Genomic DNA, 12,202 nt, shown 5'->3' with positions numbered 1-12,202 from the left:
GGTATAAATACTGGAATAAAAATAAACTACATAAAAAAGGCATGATGGGAATAGTCATCCTTTTTATCTTTGAAAGGCAGCACCAATCTCAAGTGGTGTTCAGTCTGTTGATTCTCATTACTAATAATCACTGAGAGCTCTTTCCTCTGTGAATCTGTGTAATGCTTTTAAAAACCTATCTGTGCTAACGGGTACAACCTCACTTTGTGCAATAAATTCTGTAAGCAGTTATGCACTGCATTTAGCCTGAAACGACTGATAATCAATTATATCAGATAACTCTAAGTTCTATAACAGTGAGAATTATCTGTAACTATAAACTCTCTTCACATGATGAATAATTTCATAACTTTTATTGTATCTCCCTCTTCCATTTCGCATAAATTAAAAAGCCTCAGCTGCACGAATGTGTTGTTTTAGATAAGGTGCTCAAACCCTTCAATTGTTTCAGCTGTTCTTCTCTGCATCTTCTCCACCACATACATTTTCAAAGATGAGGCAACCAGAACTACAAAAATAATGCGAATACTGTGCAACTCTGTGACAAAAAAGACACATTTTGATCCATTTTCTGATTCAGTAAGTTTATAAAACCTGCCCCATAGGTAGGCTGAAAGAGTTATAAAGACAGTACACCATTCCTTAGAAATACTTATTTCCAGATAATTACCAATGTCCTTAGAGTCTAGAAATCCGAAATCCTGCTGCATGACCGGTTATTTTGCAATGTTACAGACCTGGCAGTGCTGTGCTAAGTAGCATTCTAAGCTCATTGATTGCAGTGGACTTAGAAGGACGTTACTCTATTTAAGATTATACTATGAGAGAAGTAGGTGCAGAAGATGTTGGGAAAAACTGTGCACCCAGAGCTAATGGGGGTGGGGGGTGGGGAAGGGATCAGAGATGCATCTTCCTCTGATAATCTTCCACAGGCAGATGTAGTTTACTGAAATGGAAAAACATCATGTGGCAGCTGGACCAAAACACTGAGGCAAAGCCCAGAGGCTAAGTAGTAACTCAAACTGGTCAACTTATTAAACATTCCCCCTTTCAGCAACTGTTTCCAGTGTTCTGCCTCTGGCCTGGGAGGTAGATCCCAGGACATCCAGTATATATCTTATCTGGGCCTTCTGGAAAGGTTGTAAATTTAACTAATACATTTAGTTCTCTAACCTTTGCCAGCCACTCTGTTTCTCAGAGGCCTGTGCCTTTTCCTCCAATACCTCCTGGAAACTAACCATGCTGCAGCTATCACTTTTTGAATGATCACCTGGTGCAGTTTGGTAGCTCTGAAACATAGTTCAAAAGAAACAAAATTCAGGAGACCACAACAATACCATTATGTAACTGCCAGCATTTTTTCTTGCCGGTGTGCTGCAGAATCATCAAGCCCTTAGGGCACCACAGATGTAAAACAACGTGTTGCCCTCATTACAATGCCAGCAATTACTAGGCATCCATACTGTATTTCTTTCTGTAAATGGTGATAAGTGCCACTGGACATCCATATTAGAGGTGTGCTCTTTTCAGAGTAAGTTCACTGTAAATGCAGGTCTTTTTAGTAAACAGTAATGTTATTATAATTACAGACCCTCTAGCAATTTCCTATGCCATCATCTACACTTTAGCATCTACACCTTTTAGAATTTTTACATCTATGATTATGCAGTTTTGAGAGATGCCTCTGACTTTACCCAATGTCAGCTGCTCAAATGCCAAACGTCTTAGCCATCCCAATCCTCACTTCAGAAATTAAAAAAAAAACTTTTCACCTGTAAATAGTGAAGGAAGGTCATGCTGCCATTCTCTGGACAAATGCCAGAGAAGGTACTGAACAGAATAAAACAGGAGCTCAGTGGTACATTAATGAGTAAAGACATTTACTCCTGCATAATCCTGCATGATCTGGTTTCCTGTTTTATTTTGCAAACTCAGACTAATAAAACTACCCATCTGGACTGATAGTCTAAGTGTAAAACCAGCTACTTATTCATGGCTGCAATTTTTCCCTTATTAGCCTTTTGTGAGGGACTTGGTCAAGCTGCATCAAGGAAGGGCTGCAGAAGTCTGATCTGAAGCTACAGGAACATCTTCCTAACTTGCCAAAATGCCCAGAGATGCTGCACAGACTGAGGGCCAGGAACAGAGACCACAAGAGTGGCAGAGAAACAGTAGAATCTGCCTAGAGAGACAGCCCATTCCTCACCCATTGTGGGAGCCGGGAAGGCTTCTTTAAAAGGCCAGGGAAGGGAACAGGCGGTCCTTCTTAGGCCAGCAGGCAAGGGTGTAACCAGGGTGTGGAAAACCAGGGCTTATATCCTGGGTGCTGCTTAAGGGAGGGTGCCAGGCATCCCAGAGCCCCTCCCCCAACAAACCCTGTCCCCCACCCTGCAATTCAAGGCTGGGCCCTGGGTCCAGCTGCACCCCCACTGTTCAAAGGCCAGGTCTAACTGTAAACTCTGGGCTCTGCCTCAAAGTCTGCAGTTTAAAGCTGGACCTGGCCTGGCTGAACCCATCCTTGAACTGCAGGCTTTGTCCTGGCCAAGCTGGCTCCACTTCCAGAGTCCATGTGACTTCAGAGGCAGAACTCTGGAGGTGGAACCAGCACTATAAAACTGGACTTGGCCAGGGCACAGTCTGCAGTTCAGGGCTGGGTATGGCCTGGCCAGGTCCAGACTTTAGTGGCGTTCCTGCCTAGGGACAGGGGGTACCCTATGTCCCCGGGCGCCCCCCATTTAGTCACGTGCGGGGGCGCCAACATTTCAGGGTCGTTTGTGTGTTTTTGAATTTTTAAGTGTTTTTTCACGTTCCGACCTGCAGGGGGCGCATTTTTAAGGCTAGTGGCACCAAAATTTCAGGGTACCATCCAGAGACCGTCCTGATGATACCACCCAAATTTGGTGAGGTTTGGTTCAGGGGAAGCAAAGTTATGGACCCCCAAAGGGGGTGCCCCATCCCCACTGTTTTCAATGGGAGCTAACCTGAGATGGGGGCTACCCATTTGAGGGACCATAACTTTGGTCCCCCTGAACCTAACTTCACCAAACTTGGGTGGCATCATAAGAATAGTTAACAGATGATACCCTGAAAATTTGGTGTCACTAGCTTTAAAAATACATCCCTTCCAGGCACCCCAAAAAATTTGCCCAAGATTCTTTGTTTTGCAGTGACTTTGCTCCATTGTAGCCAATGGGGAATTTCTGAGTGTGTAGGCAGGCTGCACATTTTTGAAGATAGAGGCACCAGATTTTCAGGGTGGCTCCAGGAGGGCCTCCTGGTAATAACATCCAGGTTTGGAGACCTTTGCTTCTGGGGGTTCAATTTTATGGGCCCCCAAAAGGCTTATTTTGTTTCCCCGCTCCTGCACATGAAAGCCTGTGGGCTGAGTTCTCACAGAAATCTTGTGAGCGACGCTCCAGAAGCAAAGCTCACCAAGCTTGGATGCTTTAAAGAAATACAAAGGGCCTCTTTGGGAGCCACCTTTGAAAGTCTAGGCCTCTATCTTCAAAAAAATGTGCAGCCTGCCTCACACCTTCAGAAATTCCTCATTATTACAATGGAGCAAAGTCATTGCAAAACAAAGAATCTTGGGCAAATCTCGTGGGGTGCCTGGAAGGGATGTATTTTTAAAGCTAGTGACCCCAAATTTTCAGGGTATCATATGTTGACTATTCTTATGATGCCACCCAAGTTTGGTGAAGTTATGTTCGTAAGCGGGACCAAAGTTATGAGATGCTCTCTCAAATGGGTAGCCGCCCCATCTCAGAGGTTAGCTCCCATTAAAGAAAACAATGGGGATAGGGGCATTCCATTTGGAAGTGTCCATAACTTTGCTGCCCCTGGAAACTCAAACATCGCCATGGAACTCTCGAAAAGTGGTAGTCATCAGGGCAGAATCGTCTTACGATGCTCCCTGAAAATCGTGGAGCCTGCTAGCTTTAAAAAATGCGCTCCTTGCAGGCCAAAATGAACACTAAAAAATACCCCCCAAGAGCCAAACCCAAATACCTTAGACGGTTCATATATTTAAGCAGGACATGTCCCATGGGATCAATTTTTTGTCCTAACGCGCTCCTAAATTTGCCCAGATTCCAGCCAAATCTTCTATTTGTTTCCATCTTGAATCCTCCAACCCTCAAAAAGAGATGCTGTTTCAGGGGTAGGGGGAGAATTATTCTCCCCCCAAGCAGCATCACTCTCAATTGTCAAACCCTGATGACCCATGGACCCCAGATCTCCTCCCTTTAAGGTAGATTTAAAAGAAGAATCTGAGCTCCCTATGGTTTACACACCATTAGAAAGTGATGCTGTTTGGGGGTTAATTCCACTGGAGGTGTTTTGTGAGAGAGATGATGCTGACATTTTGTTTGGTAAATGTTTGGCTGTGGGTGGTTTGTAGAGATTTATACATGCTTTGAAGTACCCACTTCTGCACTTGGCAGGAGTTGAGTTTCTCAGGCTAACAACCTACCTCATGGTAGGGTTGTTGTGATTAGGAAATTAGGAAAAGAGTTGGTGGGGAGAGAGCCATGTATGCATTGATGGGAGTGGGAGGTGTTTTGTGAGCTGGTACAAAATATCATTGTTTGTTCATGGTGTGGGTAGGAATTGTGCAGCCTACTCTGCTGCGTGTGTCGGGGCGTATGACACTCAGGATTTTTTTTGTCCCTGGCCAGGATTTGCCTAGAATGCCCCCTGCCAGACTTAAACTTCAGGCTTTAGAGGTGGAGCCTGCAATTTAAAGCTAGACCAGTTGATCCCAGCCTTTAACTGCACCCTCACAAAGTCCACAGGGGGTTGGGAGGGTGCACAGCACTTGCCCTGGGCACCATCTTTAGAAGCTATACTACTTGGAGCAGGGGACCTAGGTTTCTAAGCAAGCAGTAGCCCACTGGGCCTAGGGCTCACAAGTTCTGTATGCCCAACCCCATAGACAGATGAACAGGTGAGGTTAGTGTCAGATCAGACTTTAAGAGTCTCCTTCAAAGTTGCAGAATCAGTTGGGTGGAATTTATCTTATGGGGTGCCACAGGGTTCTATTCTCTCACCCAATATCTTTTAATATTGCAGGCCACTGAATGAAATTGTTTGGAGCTATGGGTTTGGGCTCATCCATACGTAAATGATACCCAGCTTTTTATTTCATTATCCAAGCTTCCAGATGTGTCTGTCTTGGTTCTGAACCAGAGCTTTGAGGCTAGTCAGATGGTTCAGGCAGAACAAATTGAAGCTGAATCCAGATGAGACACAGGATATGTTGGCTGGAAATGCTGATATTCTAGAAATACTGAATCTGTTTATTCTAGATGGAATCATGTTAGCTTTTACAGAGAAGGTTAAGAGTTTGGGTGTGCTCATGGATTCTCATTGCTGTTTGAAAAGCAGGTTGGAATGGTGGTCACAAGTGCCTTCTATTAGCTGTGGCTGCCCCACCATATCTCTTTTTACCTAGACTCAACTGATCTGGTTAAGCTGATGCATATTTCGATAACCTCATGCCTGAATAACTGAAATGTGCTCTATGTAGGGCTACCCTCAAAGACAATCCAGAAACTACAACTGGTTCAGAATGTAGCAGTTTGACTATTATCAGAGCTAACTGCTTGTAACATACATTGTTATTTTGAAACCACAACATTGGCTGCCAGTTTGTTTCCAAGTTCAGTTCAAGGTGCCAGTTTAAAGCCCTTCATGACCTTGGATCCACATATTTGAAGGACTGTCTCTTTCTACATGTCCCTGTGCACCAAATACAGCAATGTGCTGGCTATTCCACCACGCAGAAGAAGAGTTTGAATTTATAACCTGCCTTTCTCTCCTGTAAGGAGTCTCAAAGCGGCTTACAAACTCCTTTTCCCTTCCTCTCCCCACAACAGACACCTTGTGAGGTAGGTGGGGCTGAGAGAGTTCAGACAGGACTATGACTAGCCCAGGTCACCCAGCAGACTTCATGTGTAGGAGCAGAGAAACAAATCCAGTTCACCAGATAAGAGTCTGCCGCTCATGTGGAGGAGCGGGGAATCAAGCTGGTTCTCAAGTCCTCTGCTCATAACCACTACACCACGCTAGCTTTCTTAGGTGTTTCCAAGTCTTTTCCATCATTGCCTTAGAGGTGAGGACCCCCCACTCCTTGGAGATCTTCCAGCAATGCTGCAGGGCCCTGTTTACTAGGGCTTTTGAGGGAGTCTGAATTGGCAAGCTTCTTTTAAGGGAAAGTGGGAAGAGGTTTTGGGGTTTGTTATTTTATTTTTGCTTTTAAACTGAAAATACCTTGAACCAAAAGGAAAGGCAGGATATGAATGTTTTAATAAATAAGTGTATATCTAATCAGATCAGATTTGTTTAATTTTAAAGCGTAATGGTATAATTTAAGAAATGGGTCCTCTTGTCTCATATATACATCCTTCTAGGAGCAGATGGGCAGATTGGCCCTAGAGCAGGGGTAGGGAACCTGCGGCTCTCCAGATGTTCAGGAACTACAATTCCCATCAGCCCCTACCAGCATGGCCAATTGGCCATGCTGACAGAGGCTGATGGGAATTGTAGTTCCTGAACATCTGGAGAGCCGCAGGTTCCCTACCCCTGCCCTAGAGACACACAAAAATGGCAAAAATAGGTCAAACAGCAGCAGCAGTGGGGAGATTACAAAGACTTACAAAGAAGAAGTTTTTAGAGTCATTATTTGTACCTGTTTGAGCTACTGATTTTAAGAACTGATGTTTTATTACATACTACAATTCTGTTTTGCAATACTATCAAAGACAGTGTTAGCATTTATTTAGGTAATTCTGATAGACTTGGAAAGGGCCCCAAGACAAGAAGTGCACAGAATTTTCACTCATTAAAAGTTTCAGGGCAAAAAGTAAGTCTGGGGGAAATTTCATGAATCCTCAACCCCTCCCCCCCCTTAAATGTTCTTTTTAAAAATTCTGCAATTTTTTTTACAGCGTCTTTAATCTACAATGTTATTTTAAATGGATTTTTACTAGTCTATCCTAGCCAACCAGTGATGATATAAGCAATACAATGACATCATGTCACCCGACCGATTACTGCCCTTACTTTTACTCACAGGCTTCCTGAAAATGCCATTTAATAGACTTGTTTAGATTATGACATCACTAAGGCAAATCATAATGAGGACAATGCTTCCTGGCTTCACCCTGCATGGCAAAAGCAGGAGATTTTTTTATTTTAAAAAGAAAACACAATCTCCTTCCATTTCTCTCCAGCTCCAGTCAAAAAGTATCGAGCTATCGTAAAGCAGACCACAAAGGAAAGCAATACAAACAGTATTTTCTTGCAAGCTTCATTTGATGCTGTTAATCAACATATAATTTCTTTTGTTTTTAAATAGATAATGCAGGGGAAATACTTTATTTCTGAGTACAAAAGCAAGTACTAGAAACCAATAAGACTTTGCTTGATGTGTAACAGCTTCAATCCCTGTCTGATAAGAGGAACAAAAGTTACTTTCAAAATCAGAGAGGCATGTCTACAGAAAAAAACATTGAAGCCGAGATGATAGATAGAAACAAACAAACAAATCTCAAGGCAGAAGTGGATAAATTTATGGAGATTTTGTATTAAAATTCTAAAATATTATAGGTCAAACAGCAGACAGTGCTATTATTAAAAGCCAGCACTGGATAAAACAAAGTTTCCTCTGCATCTGCTGCCATTAGATTTTGTGAACGCAGGGCAAATCCGCAGCACCATACAGTCTGGAAAGAAAAATCTACTGCTTGAGCATGCTGCAAAGTAGGCAACATTTTTCCTCTGGGAAGTGGTTTTCTTCCTCTCTGTAACATAAATCTATTTCTGTCAGGTCTTTCCCAAGAGAGAAGACATTCTCAAGAGAATTAAGTTTTTTAAAAGTCAATACAAGGCCATTTATAAACAAATTGTTTTCCTTTGGCTAGCACTAACTGACATAAATTCCAAGCACGGTGCCTTTTTGCCCTCAAGAAGCAGCTGACTTATGGAAACCTCATAATGGTTTCAAGGAAAGAGTCATTTAGAGGCAGTTTGGCATTGGTTTCCCATCCAAATGACCAGGGCCAACCCTGCTTCCAAGGTCTGACGAGATTGGGCTAGGTAGGTCAGGATGCTTCCAGCATACAAATTCACAGTTCCTCCAGGAAGAGATAGCATAAGAAGAAAAACATCCTAGCAATGTATCTTTCTTAGTCACTTTTTAGTTTCAATACTCTAGTGGGTTCCTCAAGCACCTGAAACATCCACACAATTTGCCAGACTCAATTAATCACATCATGCTTCAAATCTGATGAAGCAATGTAAACTTGATTCCCTTACTGCGTCCTCACCTCTGCGCTACCTTTTGTACTGGATGAGACACATCTCTTCATGAAGTAGTCAGAAGCAGGTAAGTATCTTAATACTTATGTAAAATTAATTACCAGAGCAGTCTTGTGGTTTGAAGCAACTCAACAGACCCAATGCCAGCTAAGAAATCTGCCTGTTCCCATTTGTCAGAGATAAATGGCTCATCTATCACCCCCTCCCCCAAAATGATCATCCAGAGGTTCTACAAAATGAAGATTCAGTCTCACAGAGATTGATGATATTGTCAGGCATAATACAAGATAGTGGATACAAATGGGAATGAGAGTCCTTTCCCACTTAAGGGAGGAAAATGGATGCCCTTAGGTTAAAAAAATACAATCCCAGTTCTCTTAGCAGGTGCCTATCCCAGCAACCCCCCCCCCAAAAAAAAAAGTGCCTATGGATTCTCAAGCCCTGACCTAGATAGCCAAGGCCAACCCAATCTCATCACCTCCCTCCCCAAAGTGGCTATGGATTCTCAAGCCCTGACCTAGATAGCCAAGAGCAACCCAATCTCATCATATCTTGGAAGCTAAACAGGTTCAGCCCTGGCCAGTACTTGTATGGGAGGCCAAGGGTTGCTATGCAGAGGCAGGCAACGGCAAACCACTTCTAAACATCTCTTGCCTTGAAAACCACATGGGATTGCCATGAACCAGTTGTGACTAGATGGCAAACAAGAAAAGGTTCTGAAAGGCTTGTAAAAATTGGATAAGCTTTTTGCAAGAATTATGATATTTTCTTGAAAAACCACTTAGATTCCTAGCACAGATGTGTGGTTCTCCAGGGTCTGTGATATTGCTATAATTATGTTAGTGCAATTTTTGAAAGCACGGGGAAAATGTAGATTAATTGCTGGGTAGATTACAGACATTGAACAGATATTAAATATAAAGGGTACTAACTGATATTTCCATTTTTCTAGGTTAAGGTTGTTTTACTTTTTCTGAATGTTGATTGCGTCCATATTTCTTTTAAATGTAAGTTACCTGTTTCACATATTTACTTTGCAAACCTTGGCTTCTTGACTTGAAAAAATAATAGAAATGGAGAGAGAGAAACCACCAGTCTTCATTACATTGGAAGAAAAGCTTAGCAGATAACTGCTGAGAATTGGTCCCTGACCCTGGCCTAATTTGTTATATAGCCACTGGATATGACACCTGGGACATCATTCTATTTCCTGATCCCCACACTCTACTGCAAAAAATGTACAGCTTAAAGAACCATCCATTTAATACAAACAAGGTGATATATGCAGATACTAGTCTTAGAGAAAGGACTGTGGTTTATTAATAACTACACACTCTATACCTAGCACACCCAGTTAAAGCATTTTGTAAAACAGGGAAGATCTGCAGAACTGTTGCTAGTCAGAGTAGGCAATGCTGAACTAGACAGATATTAAGCATGGGACAACTTACAAGTGCCAGATTTTAGAACTGAAGACAAGTAATCTGATGCTACGATTAGTAGTATAGAAAACATTGGGCAGTGGGATGTAGATTAGCCAGATAAAGGGGAGGAAACTCATGCAAAACTGTGCCTGTGCCTCTTTCAAGTTCTTCTTTCAGTCAACAGGGCTTGAATATTTTTTAAAAGGCTAAATGAGCAGTTGCGCCAAACAGTCATCAGAGCTAAAAGGGTTACAGGTGATTGCCAGGATAGTCTTTGGAAAGCCATCTGTCAGCCAGGATTTAATGCTCAATGAGGGAGTTGACCTGGATGGACAAAGCTGGAAGAATAAGCTGCCTTGGAGAGGGAGTCTTTGTAGTCTGTTGTGAACCCTCACCAATACAGCTCCAGTTCTTGGTATATGTATTTGGGATACAACACAGGGTGTAAATTTTGTTAGTGTACCACCTACTTCAATGGAAGTTGTTGTGAGAGCGCTGCTTAAGAAAGTCACCTTGGACCCAGAACACTATCAGCAAATATGCCCTCTTGGGATTAAGGTGATTAGGTGCTTGGTGGCTGGGCAATACTAGGTTTTCTTGAAGGACACAGATTATTTACATCTATTTCAATTGAGATGTGGAACAAAAGTTGTCTTGGTCAACTTGATTGCTAACTTTTGTTAGCAGAGACAAAGTGTTGATACTATACTATGATCCACAAAATCTTTTTTTGACTGGCTAGTTGATATGGCTATCACGCTGCCATTCTTCCACAGTTCTGCTCCTATCTTAATGATCAGTTCCAGAATGTGGTACTGTGGAACAATTGCTCAGCTCCATGGCATTTAAATATGGGCTCCCACAGAATTCTGTTTAGTTTCCTACAGTGTTGAATATTTCCATGAAACTGATAGGAAAGATTGTCCACCGGTTTGGACTGAAATGTCACCAACAGGTTTGGACTGAAATGTCACCAACATGATACTCAACATGAGTATCAACATGATACTCATAAGGCTGCTGATAGTTTTGAATTATCTTGCGAGTCTTAAAAGATCTTCGGGTTTGCTTCTGGACACAACACGTACAAAGCTCTGGCCAACCTGGGATCTGACTACTTGAAAAAAGGATCTGCCTGTATGAACCTGTCTACAGGCTAGTCATCCTTAGAGGTTCTGCTTTGTGTCCTTCCAATGTCAGATGCCAGTTGGGTGAGCATCAGGGCAGGGCCATCACTTTCATGGAACCCAATGAAGCTAAGTAGTTAATCTGTTGCCAAATATGAGGATCTTTAATTGCCCAAACTTCCCTTTAATAAACGTCTCTCTCATGTCACTGGTTTTTAGCTGTCAACTCATTAATATTCGAAGATGACTCTTTAGTCTCACGTTCTTTGTATGAACGACTTGCTGTTTTGCAGTTTCAGATTATATTTTATCTGCTGGTAAGGTCTTATGAAGGTTTTTGTGCTGCTTGTTTTCAGTGTTGTTGTTCTGTGTTCATTTATTGATTCATGGTTTTACAAGAATTTCTGCATGCTGTCCTGAGAATATTTTATCGAGAAACAGGACACAAATGTTTTAGATACATAAATAAATAAAGGCTGCCAGTAACAACTAGCAAACTATGAAAGAGGATGATCATGAGCAGGGTGTTTCTGAGGGAGGAGAACGAAGATGAATCTGCTGAGAAGCATCTGCTGGACTAAGACAAGAGCAAAAGGGAAGGAGAGTCACTTAGTTAATGGCTGACTGAGGAAGATGCACTTGGAGACCTGAAGTGATATAACAACTAGAGTCTGAGACTGTATGTAGGTGAAACAATAAACAAAACAGCAAAAGGAAAGACTCAAAGACTTCTCATGTTCATTTGCATATGGAAATACAGAGGCACAGAATACCTCTATCCCCAATAACATAAACCAAGATTACTGCTGTGTGTAAGAGCTGGGCTGCTAAACAGATAAAACAGGCAAGAGAAAGAGTTAAACCCTATAGTACTGGCTAATAGCTACAAACTCAATTTATGTTTAGCTGTGGGGGAAGGGCTGTGTTTGTGAGTGATGTGTCTTTATAAGTAAAGACCTAGCAAACAAACAGAGCCAATTAGTCTTGAATACAGTCCACGTAATTTATTTACCCAAACACCATCTGCCAGACAGCAAAGCAGGCAGAGAAACACATGCCCTCAATACACACACACAGAACAAGTTAGCTGCTGGCGCAGTGTCCACATGTTCCAAGGATCTCAGCTAAGATACACATCTGACCACCTGTCAAGATGACTCACCTGCAATACAATGGGAAGCTGTTCAGGTGGGTTGCGGTTTTCTACTCCCATCGTCAGCCACACTTGGAATGCTGTAAGCTGCTCGGCAAAGAATGGGCTGTGCTGTTGAGGACAGAATGGGTAGAGTCATCAATAAACCACAGTGACAACTTCATGCCCAACACACTAAG

General features: G+C 42.4%; 1 protein-coding gene across 6 annotated transcripts in view; it reads right to left on the bottom strand.

The window, feature by feature from the left end:
• The window catches only part of RPTOR (regulatory associated protein of MTOR complex 1), a 458,205-nt gene that overhangs the window by 128,143 nt on the left and 317,860 nt on the right, over nt 1-12,202 (bottom strand). For all 6 annotated transcript variants that reach the window (XM_048488432.1, XM_048488434.1, XM_048488435.1 and 3 more), the window contains exon 11: nt 12,033-12,134. In XM_048488432.1, coding sequence (XP_048344389.1) covers nt 12,033-12,134 — 102 coding nt within the window. The remainder of the gene's footprint in view (nt 1-12,032; nt 12,135-12,202) is intronic.

This window comes from Sphaerodactylus townsendi, linkage group LG03 (assembly GCF_021028975.2).
Source record: "Sphaerodactylus townsendi isolate TG3544 linkage group LG03, MPM_Stown_v2.3, whole genome shotgun sequence".
NCBI lineage: Eukaryota > Metazoa > Chordata > Lepidosauria > Squamata > Sphaerodactylidae > Sphaerodactylus > Sphaerodactylus townsendi.
Note: the sequence above shows the minus strand (reverse complement) of the source record. Positions and strands in the feature narration are given on the sequence as shown.